At 41.5% G+C, this 16,538-nt stretch overlaps 1 protein-coding gene across 1 annotated transcript in view; it reads left to right on the top strand.

Annotated features, from left to right (window-relative positions):
• HPGD (15-hydroxyprostaglandin dehydrogenase) overlaps positions 1-16,538 on the top strand; it is a 96,059-nt gene that overhangs the window by 66,889 nt on the left and 12,632 nt on the right. The window contains exons 5-6 of the mRNA XM_030191531.1: positions 3,362-3,438; positions 14,997-15,160. Of these exons, the coding sequence (XP_030047391.1) occupies positions 3,362-3,438; positions 14,997-15,160 (241 nt within the window). The remainder of the gene's footprint in view (positions 1-3,361; positions 3,439-14,996; positions 15,161-16,538) is intronic.

Genomic DNA, 16,538 nt, shown 5'->3' with positions numbered 1-16,538 from the left:
AGTACATTCATGTTTAATATAGGGTTTCTGAAACCTACTTAAGAAACTCACAGCTGGTCAGATTTTCTGGACATCTACAACAACTAGTGGAGTGGAGGAGTGGCCTAGTGGTTAGGGTGGTGGACTTTGGTCCTGAGGAACTGAGTTCAATTCCCACTTCAGGCACAGGCAGCTCCTTGTGACTCTGGGCAAGTCACTTAACCCTCCATTGCCCCATGTAAGCCGCATTGAGCCTGCCATGAGTGGGAAAGCGCGGGGTACAAATGTAACAAAAAAAAAATATGCATGAGATACATTTGCATGTGCTGGATGTCCAATGCATGAAGTTTAATCTCATGCATATTCATGGGAAATATCCTGGAGCAGTGGTTAGGGTGGTGGACTTTGGTCCTGAGGAACTGAGTTTGATTCCCGGCACAGGCAGCTCCTTGTGACTCTGGGCAAGTCACTTAACCCTCCATTGCCTACTGCATTGAGCCTGCCATGAGTGGGAAAGCGTGGGGTACAAAAATAAAAATAAATCTGGTTGGTTGTCAGAACCCCAGGACAGGTTTGAGAAACCCTGATTTAGGGGGTCTTTTAGAAAGCTGCGCCAGTGTTTTTACCTCTTGGTAAAAATCAACAAGCAGTAAACGCTGAGAAGCCCATTATATACCTATGGGCATCTCAGCGTTTACCACCAGCTGAGTTTTACTGCGAGCTAAAAATGCTAGCTCAGCTTTGTAAAAGGCTCCCTTAAAGTTTCTGTTTCTTTTGTTGCCTTTCAGAAAAAAAAAGAAAATCAAGTGTTGCACAATCTAAAGTTACGTATTTGAGTGTTCTGTTCCTACTTCAAAATAATCTGACTCCTGTTTCCATATTTGTAGGGCTTATTTGGGTGCCTACATCAAGTAAAGATCTGCTTCTGGGTATTTTTGTCATGTCAAGTTTTGTTGTACTCATTCATTTTACTATATATTTGAGTACTGAGATCACTTTTTAATTTTTGGTTGAATTCTCTTTTAGGGCAATTCTAACAGAATTGCTCACTGATTGCTCACTGATTTGATGACATGTCCCCCAAAATTGATCAAAAAGCAAAGTATTCACTGGTGACTTCTGTACACAAAATTATGTTCTATACAAAGAAGATACCTATATAATATGGGGGTTATTCTAGTAGCTTTACTCATAATTTCCACATTAAAATTTCCAAGTGTATACAACAGATCCGATTCACTCTTCAAACATGTTACGAAACAAAACCCACTGTGAATCTGGTCAGCACAGCGCAAAACATAGTCTCCACATGACATCAGGGCATTTAAACCCAGAGATCAGTTCTCCTCTATTTGCAAACCAAAACAAAGTACTTGGTAATCTCGATTAAACTCTCAGTCCACAATCATCTCCATATAATCTCTTCTGTTATTCTTTGTTCCATCCAGGAATAGGAGTCATTTGCATGTGCAATGAAAGTCCTGACAAAAGTTAGGCACTCCCACACCTACTTCTAGATAAGATTTATTGTCCCCCAAGCACTCATTCTTGTTCCCAGTTCTGGAACTCCCTACAATCACCTGCTATCATGCTATCATGTAGCAGAGGCTTTCAATTGCCACACACTGCAAACTCCTCCTGCCTTGGTACCTAGGACTTCCCCCTGGGTGCTATGGGTCTTGGCAGGGGTGGGCTACTAAAAGTCTGAATTTTCTCCATGCAAAGCCTTTTATTCTTGGACCAGACTGTCAGTGTCAGCTCTGTTTCCTTAGTGACTAATCTGAAAATCCTTCCTCCCATCCTCTAAGCAGGGGCATTTTCAGAGGGGGTCATGCATATAAATAAAATCCATGTGTAAAAGATGATTTTAGAAAGAGCTCAATTTACACATGGATGTTCATAATATGTTGAAACTGCAAGGGGGCATATTGAGGGTTTAGTTTGATTATGGCCTTGATGAATTAAAAATCACATGTATTCCTCATTGCATAAAGGGAATGCATATGTAAGGTTTAATATTTCCACATGGGAATTTACAGATGCTCCCTGGCACATATATGTTTCTTTTCTTAAATGCTTGTTTCAGGCAGCCCTGAACAAGAGGGATTAAGGGGGGACGTTATCAACATGGGCTGCCATTAAGATGTGTTATATTACCACTAACTCATGCCATTTTATCACAGGTCTCGTATGCAATGAAATCTAGTTACTAATAGCTGGGATTAAAAGTAAAATTACATATCTTAACAATAGCCCATGTTGATAACTTCCCCCCTAAGGGAGGAATCCTCTTTAATCACCAATTTTTTATTTCCCCTTCCAAATTTAAAATAAAGTAAGGTTGTGGCCTTTATATTTAATTAGCAGCATTCACATATATAGGTTTGCATTTCATCTGTTCATACATTTACATGTGCATATTTGTAAAATGGATACTCCCATTGCATGTGCTGGCAAATACACATGTGCTTCTGGTGGTATTATATTAAAAAAAGGCAATATATCAGCAGTTCCTTTTCAAAAATACCACCAGAACTGAGCACATCCTAACCTGGAGCTCACAATTCCAGTCTCTACATTCTATGTAGAGTGATGTGGTAGCCCTGTTAGTCCACTTTTAAAGGTAGGTCTGGTAGGTGTCAGATCTGGGTTTTCTAGCCCATTATAAACCATAAAATTCTACTGCTTTTGTCACCTTTTTATCATCATGCATCTTTCCCTGGCTGTCATCCTCCTAGCTCCCATGTGTCTCACCTTACCTACCCCACCCTCTTCCTGTGAGACTGTCATTGGAATGCTTTGATGTTTCACTTATATATATATATATATATATATATATATATAAATATATATATATATATATATATATATATATATATATATATATATATATATATATATATACTGTTTTGCTTATCTCTGATCTGAAGAAGAAGGATTACTTTCAAAAGCTAATAAAAATGTATTGTTAGTCCAATAAAAAAGGTATCATCTTATTTTCTTTTCTGTTTTCTTTTATTTCTGTTGATTACATCCTATGTAAAATGGGGCTCAATATGTCTCAGCTGAAATGTTAGTTGTTGCCCAGCTGCTGCTCTGTGAGAAAAGAGAAGCTTCAGCATAACTTTAAGTCTGTTCCATGCTTAGGCAGAAAGGTTGTGAACCAGTAAATCTAAAATCTATACACATGAATCCATCATCCAAGGTGAACAGAAATAATGTCACCAGAAAGTAAATTATGTTTATCCCACCTGGGAAATATACTTACTAATGTGTAAAAATGTCAACGTTACAGATCACACTCACATGACACTAGTTGATAGCAATAATCTAGGTATGCATTTATTCCAATATAATTACTGTTTGTCTTCTAATTTTAAAGGAATTATGCCTGCTGCACACCAGCCTGTATATACTGCCTCAAAGTTTGGTATTATTGGGTTTACACGAGCTATTGCTGTGAGTACAATTAATATTTTTACATCTTTGAGTTATCTTTCCATAGGGCTTCTTTTGCTAAGCTGCTGTAAGCAGTAGCGCATACATACCGCTGCTTAAAAGGGCTTACTGCCCAATGCACTAAAGCATCCTGCGGTATGTTTGCAATCTGCTCATGCAAACCACGCTAAAGAAACTGTAAGTTTTCTTTACAGAAGGGGTGTGCCTGTGGGCAGATAGTGGGCATTTCTGCACTAATTAGCACATTTGCATTACCACACGCTAACTGATTAGCACAGGATAAGTGTTTGAGCCCTTACCACCTACAAAATAGGTGTCAGTAAATGTTCATGTGCTAATTTGTGTTAACGGCCATGCGCTAATGGCAACATTAGCGCATGGCCATTAATTCGGAAAATTGGAAAATTGGCCATTTTCCAGCTATGCTTAAAATGGCCTTAGCACATGGGAAAGACCCATGTAAAGGCACACTAAGGTCACTTTTTAGTGCAACTTAGTAAAAGGAGCCCATGGTAATCTACTAAGTTGGACTGTGTAAAGCAAAATTTATATTTGTTTAGATGTACGAACACATTTATAGAATTAATATAATGATATCTGTTATATTCTAGTCTTTTTACCACCACTCCAAATTATTATATACCAGCCACCCACAATCTGGAGTGATAAAAGACCAAGGCCACATATGAGAAAAGCAATTTTTATTACTTACCAAAGTACAGATACAATTAATAAATTTCTCATGGGAGGACAGCACTGCTACACGTAGGTGTTATCTGTAACCGGCTCTCCAAAGTAATGTTCTGATAAAAAGGAAATCGGTATGGTTCTCCAAGCAAGTGGCTGAGAAAATAAAGGCTGAAGGGTTGGTGTTCATGAAATACAGAAAAACTCAAGAAGAGGAACAAAGAGAGGAATACCAGATGAAACTGAAAGAAGTCAAGAGAGAGATACATCTGGCGAAAGCGCAAGCGGAAGAACAAATGACAAGAAATGTAAGGAGGGGCAACAAAAATTTCTTCAGGTATATTAGTGAAAGGAGGAAGACTAAAAATGGAATTGTGAGATTAAAAGATGCTGCGAACCGCTATGTGGATAATAATGAAGAAAAAGCAAATTTGCTAAACAGATACTTTTGTTCTGTTTTCACTGAAGAAAATCCTGGAGGAGGACCACGATTGAACGGCAAAAGTACATATGAGAATGGAGTGGATATAACACCATTCCCAGAAGAGAGTGTGTATGAACAACTTGAAAATCTAAAGGTGGACAAAGCCATGGGATTGCACGGGATAACAGGGTGTGCCTCTGGATTCATTTGCTGCAACTAAAGGAAAGAAAATTATCAGGTAAGACATAATTTTTCATTCCTTAGCATCAGCAGCAGATGAATCCAGATACTTGTGGGATGTAGCAAAGCAGTCCTGAAGTAGATGGGGGGAGAAACTGGAAGCAGCCAAGGATAACGGTAATACCCCAAAAAAGGTATTCGACTGAGCGGAAACATCCAAACAGTAGTGAGAGGAGAACATTGCAAGGAAAACCATATCACCACCCTACACTGTCCTTTAGGGAGAACAAACGCATGTCTGCCCCAGATGATGCGACAGCTTATGTAGAAGACACCCAGAATATGTCTGGAAGTGGGTACCACTAGAAAGCATGTGGACACAACAGCTTCTTTGACCCAGCATGGAGGTAAAATGCTCAGCACTCCCTTGATGCTCCAACCAAAGGTCGAAGAAAAATAATCTGACCAACATAACTCACCGATCACCTCCAACTAGAGCAGGGTACACGGCGAAAGTCAAGCAAGGTAGAAGAACCCAAGGTGGAGGGAGATGACAGGGAGACAACACCTGAGGAAGACAAGATAGGCCAGTACGCTCCCACCCCTGCTACAAAAAATCTGGAGCACATCAGAGCGAAGTCTGGAGTTCTGAAATCCAGCAAAGACTTAAACTTGGATTGCTGAACAAAACTAGGCTGCCCTGGGTGAGAGCACCTGGCATCCATAAAACAAGGGTGAGCCTGACCTGGCTAAAAAGAATGTGGAAGCTTGTCCACATGAAGATGTTGAGGCTTTGCATCCCCCAACAGCACAAAGCCCTCACCAAAAAACAGCTTGCCCGCAAAAGGGAGCTAACCCAGCCTCCATATGAAGGCACAGTTGCCGCCCAGTGGCACAAGCACCAGAAACGACAGGCAGTGTCTACCAAAAATACCTGCTTGGACCATGCTGGAATCAAGACATACAAGGAATCCATCACACATGGCCGTCCCAACTCCACATATGACCAGACAGAAGGAGGGGGACTGTCGGCCTCTTGGAAGAATCTGAAAGCTGATGTACCCAGCTAAGGTCTGCTCTAGCAGAATGCAAGCCACAGATAGTCACCCACAGAACAAGAGAGAACTGCTGAATCATCTGAAGGAGGCTGTGCTGAAATTTTCAGTGGTTTGGAAGACCTAAGAAAGATGAAAGACCCTATTTGTAGCAAAAGAGAGAACACGTGGATTGTTAGAAGAAGGGCGTACTGAATCCTCCAGTAACCAGGAGAGTCCAAGAGAAATGAAAATCCCCAACTGAGAAGGGACCACCGAAGTGACCTGATGTGGAATCTGAGCCATAGAATACTGCTTAAGATAAAGGCCATTGTGCCTTGCACTGGTATAAAATCCCAGACTCCAGGATCTGGCAGGGAAAAGAAACTGGACTTGGGAGTGAATCATCTGCTGATGCATAACAGGAATAAATGGCTTTAATAAGCATCTGCAGAATATCCCACTCAAACACATCAAGAGTTGAGTAGGAAAAAAAACTGCTGGGAAGAAACTTGCAAACCTTCCTGAGAGGAAGAGGTGCATATCATCAAATCATGAGAAATAAATGAACATGAAAGTCATCCTCATGAACAAGGGGCTGCTACTACTACCCTATCCTGGAAACAGCATGTCCTTGGCGATATGGAAAGGGTGAAACACTGTGTCAGAAATTGCGAATGGTGTCCAAGGATGGTAACTACCAGAAATCTTCTGAGGGAAGATTAAATGGGAATAAGAAAACACACATACATGCGCTCCAGGGCACTTGGGGAACAGGATGTGCACTCTTTTGTTTGAGTTCCCATGAAAGGTGAATAACTTTGAATAACTTTGTGTCGTCAGCAAATTTAATTACTTCACTAGTTACTCCCATCTCTAGATCATTTATAAATATGTTAAAAAGCAGCAATCCCAGCACAGACCCCTGGGGAACCCCACTATCTACCCTTCTCCTTTGAGAATAATGACCATTTAACCCTACTCCCTGTTTTCTATCCTTTAACCAGATTTTAATCCACATAAGACACTACCTCCTTTCCGATTTCCTCTGGAGTCTTTCATGAGATATTTTTCAAATGCCTTTTGAAAATCCAGATACATATATCAACTGGCTCACCTTTATCCACATGTTTGTTCACCCCTTCAAAGACACAAAGAAGGGCATTTTCAAAAGGAACGTTCAAGTTTCGATTTGGATGTCCTTGCAAAATGGCGAAATCTAGGGGTGGGGAAACTCGTATTTTCAAAACAAGATGGACGTCTATCTTTCGTTTCGAAAATGCCATCAGGTATGTCCAAATCATTAAATTTCAGCGTCCCTAGATTTGGACGTCCCTAGACATGGACAATTCTGATTTTTGGCGATTTTCAAAACCAAAGACATCCATGTCAGAAATGACCAAATCCAAGCCATTTGGTCATGGGAGGAGCCAGCATTTGTAGTGCACTGGTCCCCCTGACATGCCAGGACACCAACCGGGCACCCTAGGAAGCACTATAGTGGACTTCTTAAATTGTTCCCAGGTACATAGCTCCCTTACCTTGTGTGCTGAGCCCCCAAACGCCCCCCAAACCCACTACCCCCAACTGTACACCACTACCATAGCCCTTACGGGTGAAGAGGAGCACCTAGATGTGAGTACAGTGAGTTTGTGGTGGGTTTTTGAGGGCTCGCTGTTTCCTCAACAAATGTAACAGGTAGGGGGGTGGGACTGGGTCTACCTGTCTGAAGTGCACTGCACCCACTAAAACTGCTCCAGGGACCTGCATGTGCTTTCATGGACCTGAGTATGACATCTGAAGCTGGCATAGAGGCTGGCACAACATATTTTGAAAGATGTTTTTTGAGGGCGGGAGGGGGTTAGTGACCACTGGGGAGTAAGGGGAGGTCATCCCTGATTCCCTCTGGTGGTCATCTGGTCATTTTAGGTACCTTTTTGTGCCTTAGTTGTAAGAAAAACAGGTCCGGGTGAAACGTCCAAGTGTTCGTCAGGGACATCCTTGGTTTTTTCGATTATGGGTCAAGGACGTCCAAGTGTTAGGCATGCTCAAGTCCCACCTTCACTACGCCTCTGACACGCCCCCTTGAACTTTGGCCATCCTTGCGATGGAGTGCAGTTGAAGACGTCCTAAATCAAGATTCGATTATATCGATTTGGACGCCCTGGGAGAAGGACGTCCATCTTCCTATTTATGTCGAAAGATGTACTTCCTTCTCTTTCATGTGAACAGAATTATCACTTTAATGAGAGAGTGCACTATCGGTCAAGGCAGAGTTGAAAAACAATCTTTAAAATCTTCCATTACAAATGGGCACTCTCTGGCTCCGATCCCATGCTCCCAAGCTAGGTCTCTTCTCTGCTCACCCACAGCTCTCCTGCTCCATAGTTGCAGTTTAGCTGAGCCACAACTCCTCTTTACAACTAGTGGTCATATTTCTCCTATTTGGGATTCTCCTTACTCCTCTAGGTCAGTGGCAGGGGATTGTCAGGCAACCAAAGACCCCCCCTAAAGGGCAAAAGACTCCTTATCTCCTTCTAACCTCCTCTTTCATGTCACTCTTCAGTCCCAGGACACTATTCCTCTGTATTTTATTCCAAAACTACTCCCCTTAGGCTGGGCTTCCTCCCACCCGGGGACCTCCCAGTCACTCTCCTCAGTGTCTCTCCACAGGGAGTGACTCTCTCAGTAATACCTAGCCTAACAGGGGATTTCACTTATGTTTGACTTATTCTTGCTATATACTGCATCAAGTGAAATCCTTCAAAACTGCGGCAAATAAATCCTAACAGGTAGATAAATAAATAAATAAAGGCCCTGTTTACTAAGCCACTCTATATGTGCGCTAGTGTTTTTAGCATGCACTAATGCTAGAGACACCAATTGGAATATATGGGTGTTTCTAGCATTAGCATACGCTAAAAATGCTAGCGCACCTTAGCAAATAGGGCCCTAAGGGCCCTGTCTACTAAGACGGCATTATAGGTGCATTAGTATTTTTAACATGCTTTAAACATGTACATGCATTAACCATGTATGTGCCTACAGTATCTCTATAGGCACATACACGGGTAGTGCGCACGCTAATTGTAGGTGCATTAAAAATGCTAACGCGCCTTAGTAAACAGGGCCCTAAGTTTTAAAAATATATTTAAGTATTTTAAATTCTGTAAGTTAAATTGTTTTTGCAACAGGAAGGATATATTATATGAGTGTGAACTTTTGTGGAGTGTCTATAGATATCCTTCGTATTGAAAAATAAATAAATTTTAGATTTTAATTTTTCAATAATTTTGGTATACCCAATTTTTCTTAGAATTGGCCTTTGCTGTTCTGCAGTTTACTTTGACGTGAGTTTGTGGTACATTTGCATTGGATTATATATACGCACTACAGTTTTATGGTAATGAGCCCTTTTTATTTATTTATTTGTTGCATTTGTATCCCACATTTTCCCACCTATTTGCAGGCTCAATGTGGCTTACATAGAACCGTATTGGCGACTGCCAGTTCTGGTCTAACAGTTACAAAGTGATTATATATAAAGTTCGTGTGTACAAGACACAATAGTGGATCATAGAGAGGGGGAGTTATATTTTGTCCATACGGTGTTTGGTTTCGCTTGTGTTGCAGGGTTTAGGTATTTAGGTTGGGTCAGTAGGGTATGCCATTTCGAACAGATTCGTTTATAGTAATTTCCGGAAGTTTAGGTGATCATATGTTGTTTTCACGACTTTGGGTAATGAGTTCCATAGTTGTGTGCTTATGTAGGAGAAGCTGGATGCATAAGTTGATTTGTATTTGAGTCCTTTGCAGTTTGGGTAGTGGAGATTCAAGAATGTTCATGCTGATTTTGTTGTGTTTCTAGTTGGCAGGTCTGTGAGGTCTGTCACATATCCCGGGGCTTCGCTGTAGATAATTTTATGAACCAGTGTACAGATTTTGAATGCAATACGTTCTTTGATTGGGAGCCAGTGCAGTTTTTCTTGAAGGTGTTTGGCGCTTTCGAAACACGTTTTTCCAAATATGAGCCTGGCTGCCGTGTTTTGGGCAGTCTGAAGTTTCTTTATGATTTGTTCTTTACATCCCGCATAGATTCCGTTGCAGTAATCTACATGACTTAATACCATAGATTGTACCAGGTTGCAGAATGTATCCCTCGGGAAGAATGGTTTCAGTTGTTTGAGTTTCCACATTGAATGGAACATCTTCTTTGCTGTGGCTTTCGTTTGGCACTCTAGGGTGAGGTTACAGTCGACTGTGATGCCGAGAATTTTCAGGCTGTCTGAGATAGGAAGGGTGTGGTCTGGGGTGTTTATGCTTGTGGGTTTGTATGTGTTGTATTGGGATGAGAGGAGGAGACAGTGTATTTTCTCTGTGTTGAGTTTTAGTTGGAATGAATTTGCCCATGAGTCCATGATGTTCAAACTGAGCTTGATTTCGTTGGAGATTTCAGCCAGATCATGTTTATACGGAATGTATATTGTGACATTGTCTGCGTAGATGAAAGGGTTAAGGCCATGGTTGGATAAGGACTTGGTTAATGGGGTCATCATTAGGTTGAAGAGAATCGGTGATAGTGGTGATCCTTGGGGTACTCCACAGTCTGCTTTCCATGGTGATGATATGTTTGAGTTTGATTTCACTTGGTATGTTCTAGAGGTTAGAAAGCCCTCGACCCAGCTAAGTATGTTTCCGCTGATGCCGAAGTAGTCTAGTAGTCTTAGTAGTATTTTATGGTTTACCATGTCAAATGCACTAGACATGTCGAATTGAAGGAGGAGTATGCTTTTACCTTCTGCTATTTCCTGCTTGAATTTAGCTAGGAGGGTGATTAGTACTGTTTCAGTGCTATGTAGTGGCCAAAATCCTGATTGTGATTCATGTAGTATTGTGAATTTATACATATAATCAGTGAGTTGTTTGGGTACCATGCTTTCCATCAATTTGACTGCCATTGGGATAGAAGCTACCGGGCGGTAGTTAGAAATTTCGCTCATTTTTTTCTTGGTGTCTTTTGGTATTGGGGTAAGTAGGATATTCCCATTATCCTTGGGGAAGAGACCTTGTTGAAGCATGTAATTTAAGTGGGATGTTAGGTCTGCTTTGAAGCGGTGGGGGAAGTCTTTTATCAGGTAGCTGGGGCAGGCATCTAATTTACAATGGGTATTAGCGAACCTGTTAATAGCCTGGGTGACTGTTTCGATGGTGAGGGGAGTGAAGTTTGACCAGGTTCGATCCGCTGGGTATTCACCCGGGGGTAGGGTCCAGGCCGTTGATGAAGTTTTCTATGTTGGTGTTGTCCTGAGGTAGTGTGTTACATAAGTTTACAATTTTTTCTTTGAAGTATTTAGCAAGATTGTCTGCAGTTGGGATGTCTGTGTTGGTTGTGGTGACCGAGGTGGTATCTAGTAGTTTGTTCACGAGTTGGTATAATTTTTTTGTGTCTTTGTAGTCTGGACCTATTTTAGTTTTATAGTTGGACCTTTTGGTCTGTTTTATAGCATATTTATATTTCCTTTGTATTGTTTCCATGCGTTAAATGCGTGTTCATCTTTTATTTTTTTCCATGCACATTCAAGTTTCCTGGATTGTGTTTTTAGTATTTTCAGTTCTACGTTGAACCATGGTATCGAGTTATGTCTGCGTGAGGTTCTTGTTTGCAAGGGTGCTATTTTGTCTAGTATGTTTTTGCATCTTTTATCCCATTCTGAGAGGTAGTATATGGAGTCCATTTGTGCTGTCCATTCGTTATTGTATACCATTTACCAGAATGTTTTCGGGTCTATATGGTCCCTAGTGCTATAGGTTGTGTTTTCTTGTGTATGGCATGGACCCTTTTTCTGCCATTTTAGGGATAGGTTTAGTTTTTAGTGGTCGGTCCATGGTGTTTCTGTCCATTTAATTCCTGTTATTATTAGGTTCTTGTCTGCGGACAGTTTGTGTGAAATGAGGTCGTGTGTATGACCTTTGACATGGGTTGCTTGCATAAGTGGCCATTTAAAATCCCACAAGTCCAGGAATTCCTTGCATTCACGTGCATTGATAGCATTTAGGTCTTCTAGGTGGAGGTTGATGTCTTCTAGTAACAGTATATTGGAGTTGGTTACACAGGTGTTTGAGATGAATTCCATAAAGTTTGGCTGGCTTTCGTTCCAGTTACTTGGTGGTCTATAGAACAAGATACAGTTTAGTTGATCAAGTAGGGTTTTGTGGTGGATTCTGATTGATACGATTTCAAGTTGGGTTGTGATAGACTCGGCAGTGGTTTCGGCGGTAAAGTGGGATCGGTATATTAGTGCTATGCCACTGCCTCTCTTTGCCTTTCTGGTCCAATGGGAGATTTTGTATCCTGGAGGGCAAAGGTTAAGGATTATGGGGTCGTTTTGATCATGGATCCAGGTTTCGTTGATGAAAAGTAGATCAAGATTTTCTGACATGATCCAGTCTGTTACTAGTACTGTCTTATTTACTACAGATCTGACGTTGATGTAACCCACTTGAATTAGTTGGTATGGGTCATCTGTGTTTGGTTCTATGCAGATTTTAGTCAGTTGTCGTTTCTTTGTTAGTGTGGGTTTGTTTAGGTCTTTTTTCCCTTGTGTTGAAGTTGTCCGCATGTTGGTGTTGTTCCTTTGGTTTGGTTGATAACTATTTTATGAGGTGTGGTGTATCAGATCTGTCTGTAATGAGTGTGTAGGATGGGTATGATATTGCTTTCTGCGAGTGATGTGGTTAATGCTAGGTGGATCAAAGGTTAGGATCAAAGAAGCTTAGCCAAAATTGGGTGGCGGAGCAGGTGGGGGAAGAGAGGTTGGTGGTTGGGAGGCGAGGATAGTGGAGGGCAGACTTATACGGTCTGTGCCAGAGCCGGTGATGGGAGGCGGGACTGGTGGTTGGGAGGCGGGAAATACTGCTGGGCAGACTTGTACGGTCTGTGCCCTGAAAAAGGCAGGTACAAATCAAGGTAAGGTATACACATATGAATTTATCTTGTTGGGCAGACTGGATGGACCATGCAGGTCTTTTTCTGCCGTCATCTACTATGTTACTATGTTACTATGAGTAGATTGTTAGGAGTATCTTGATGGTATTCATTGTGGTATCCATTTGCTTTGGCTGCTAGTGGTCATGTTTGATTGGGTGCATGATCGGCTTTATTACTTTTGGTAGATTCTTGAGTACTAGGCTTTGTTTTTATGTATTATCGGCTTGCCTTGGGTTATTGGGATCAGTGATTGCTCCAAGTCCTGTGTAATCTTGGAGAGTGGAGGAGGTGTGGAGGGGGAGTAATACTAAGATGGGTTCTTCTTCAATTTGTCTCCTGCTAGTTGGCTTTTTCCACTGGAAAGTCTTAGTGATTTGGGGTAGTCCTTGGTGTACCGGGACACAGCGGAGGTCTCTTTCTTTCTGGGGTTATTGTTATAGATATTAATTTAGATAGTTTACTCACAGTTAGTTGTTAGGAGAGTTTACCCAGGTCACAAAGGCTCCATGGTTTTGGGTGCTTTATTAGTGGTTGGAGGTAGTAAGCTGAGGGGAGACACTGTACTGCAGTAGTTGGAAGGCTGAGGAGAGACAGTTGTGCTGCAGTGCTAGTTAGCAGTCGGGCAGGTAGAAATCGTTGCTGCAGTGCAGTTGCTGCAGTGGTTGGAGGTAGTAAGTTGAGGAGAGTTGGTTGTGCTGCAGAGGTAGTGTACAGTCGAATATGTAGAAGTCATTCGGGGTTCCAAGTCGATCGCCGTATCAGCTGCTGGAAGGCGGACTCAGGGACAGGCAATGGCCCCGTCCGCCACTGTTGTTGTGCACTGGGTCCTACAAGGCCCTTTTCTAGGACCCTCACACCGCAGCACTCGCGTTCTTCACGTCGCCGTCTCAGTGAGCCGTCCGCGTGGAGTGATCAGGTAGGCCCTGTTGGTCCCACATCTCCATGGCTCGCGCTCATTTGGGTGGCCCTGTCTGGCATGGTGAGCGTGTGGGAAAGCAAAGGTTCCGTCCGCTACCCAGTGGGTTGGGCTGGTTGGTGATGGCAGGCATCGGGAAGGCCATGTGGCGATCTTTAGCTGGCGGCCCGTCAGTATCCCGAGCGGGGGTTCCGTCAGCTGGAAAGCTGTGAGGACGGGCTGACAGGCAGGGGCAGACGCCGGGCAGACCGGGCAGGCGATCTTTACCTGGCAGGACCCATGCAATAGCCTGAGCAGAGGTTCCATCAACGTCGGCTTCCAGTAGGAACAGACTGGCGGGCAAGGGCAGGCGCCGGGCAGCCAGGCTCATGAGCGACTGCTGTCCTGCAATCCTCTCACTGACCCTCGTGGGGAAAGGTTCACTTGCCTCTCCCTGCTTTGGGGGTGGTAGCGAAGCTACTCGTTGGCCGATTCGGGATCTGTCTGCTGCCTCTGCTATGCTCAGCTGCCACATGGGGCACGGAGCTCAGGAAGGTGCAAGCTGTTCCGTCACCATTTTGGTCGCTTAATGCGAATCTCTGTTATTTGATTGTTTTCTATCCGGATGATGTTCAGCCCACGGGAAGCAGGCCAGCTAACTGGCGTGATCAGCGCTGAGCCCGGATATTCAATGGCAGGCCATTTCAAGTGCCTGGCATTGAATATCTAGGGTTTTTTTTGGCCTGCTTAAATTTAACCAGTCAAGTTAATATTCAGCACTTGCCAGTTAAGTTTATAGCAGCCAAAGAGAGGACTGCTATTTAGGAGATCCGATTGGCCACTAAACTTAGCTGGCGAAGTGCTGAATATTCGCAGCTAGCCAGTTATATCGCACAATATAGCCATTTTGCCACTATGCACAAAGTGTTAATATTTATTGGAGATAACTGGCTATCCCACGCTGAATATTAGCCTATACTATTAGAAGAGAATAAAGGGATGGAAACAGGTTGAAAGAATTATAGAGTATGCACAGTGACTTTTCTAATTTTAGTGGATTGTTTCCAGGATGTACTGTTCCCTGCTCCTATGTACTTTTGTGCTCATGTCTGAGCACTAACTAGATTTTCAAAAGTAAACTTCATGGGAACAAAGCCTCCTATTCATGTTAAGTAATCAACTGAACAGGTAAACATCTTCAAAATATGTGATATAAAATTTATATGATTATTGGATGTTCATAGCTGTTTGAATCAATTCATTCTGCTTTCATGTTTGTCTCATTGTTGTACATGTTTTATTAATATTAAAAACTTACTTCCTCATTTACATGTTTTAATGTGTTTTTAGGCAGCTTCTGATGTCGGACAGTATGGTGTGCGAATAAACACCATTTGCCCAGGTTTTGTTAATACGCAACTTCTTCAAACAATAGACAATGAAGAAAATATGGGAGAATATTTTCAATACAGGGACAATATCAAAGCGATGATGGATCGATATGGTATACTAGAGTAAGTAAAACAGCACTAAATGTGAACTCATGGGTTAACTTTTCAAGAAATCTAAAATGGGCAATTCTATAATTTGGCCCCTCAAGTTAAGCGCTTTGATGCCATGTGCCTCATGCCAATTCTATAAAGGCCGCTTGACACCAAGATTCTGTTATAGAATACTAGCGAAAATCAGCATCATTAGGGTTACATTTAGGCATGACCACTTAACTCCAAATGTTTGGCTGGCATAAGCTGGCACTCCTATATGTGCCATGCAGTGCATGTAACTTATAGTATTCTATAAATTGTGCAAATAGGTTGGCACCAAACCTATGGCTCCACATGTACACCCCTCTTCCACTTACATGCTATAGCACACGCTACCTTATATAATAGCACATAATGCATTATAAAGATTTGATTTGATTTAATAATTTAATATATTTTCTTAAACACGTTTTAAAGTGGTTTGCAATAATAAATTTAAAAAAGCATAATGCAATAAACAGATAAGACAACTAAAATTAAATCCCACCCATCAATGTTCATAATAAAATCTCAGAAGAGAATGCAATTAAAAATCACCAAAGATATTTTGAAACATCCAAGTTTTTAAGGCTTTTCGAAAACTGAAGTAGCCACTTAAACTGATAACCACATCAAACAGAAAATTCCATAAGAATGGACTTGCATAACTAAAGGCTCGGTTCCTAGTCAATGAAATTTTAACTGGCTTTAAAGATGGAAGTTGCAACAAACATTGCTGGGACAATTATAAAGATCTTTAACTTTCTGAGGAGCAAATTTTTCAGAAAGACATCGTGGTACACCCATACAAAAAGCCTTAAAAACTAGGCATAAAAGTTTGAAAGATATCTAGCTGAGACCAGAAGCCAGTGTAGTTTTTTCAGTACAGGAGTAATGTGGTCAAATTTCTTGCCATTGACTATCAATCGTGCGGAAGGCAGAAGTAACGAGAAAAAATATCCGCCAGAAGGTGGAGAACTCTAGATGTATAGAGAAAAAAATTTAATCATCCATTTAAATTCATATTCATTCTTAAATGCATCTAATTTGTTATTATACATACTTTTTTATATAATATTTAAAATTATAAAATTAATTTTAAATATTTAAATGTATATATATGTTGTCTACTTTTATATTGTTTTTATAATTTATGTATTCAAAATTTGATTATAGACTCCTGATGCAGGCCTAACGGCCGAAACACGACGTTGTGTCGAGTCTTTATACCTCAATAAACATCTTTATTATTATATATCCTTTCAGTCTTTGGAATCCTTGGTCGTCCTCCCACTTTTATTTCATTTCTTGAAGGCAGAAGAGTGTGGTAGCCATGTTAGTCCACTCTTAAGGTTATCAATAGAAATCA

The sequence above is a fragment of the Microcaecilia unicolor genome, chromosome 2, assembly GCF_901765095.1.
Source record: "Microcaecilia unicolor chromosome 2, aMicUni1.1, whole genome shotgun sequence".
NCBI lineage: Eukaryota > Metazoa > Chordata > Amphibia > Gymnophiona > Siphonopidae > Microcaecilia > Microcaecilia unicolor.
Note: the sequence above shows the minus strand (reverse complement) of the source record. Positions and strands in the feature narration are given on the sequence as shown.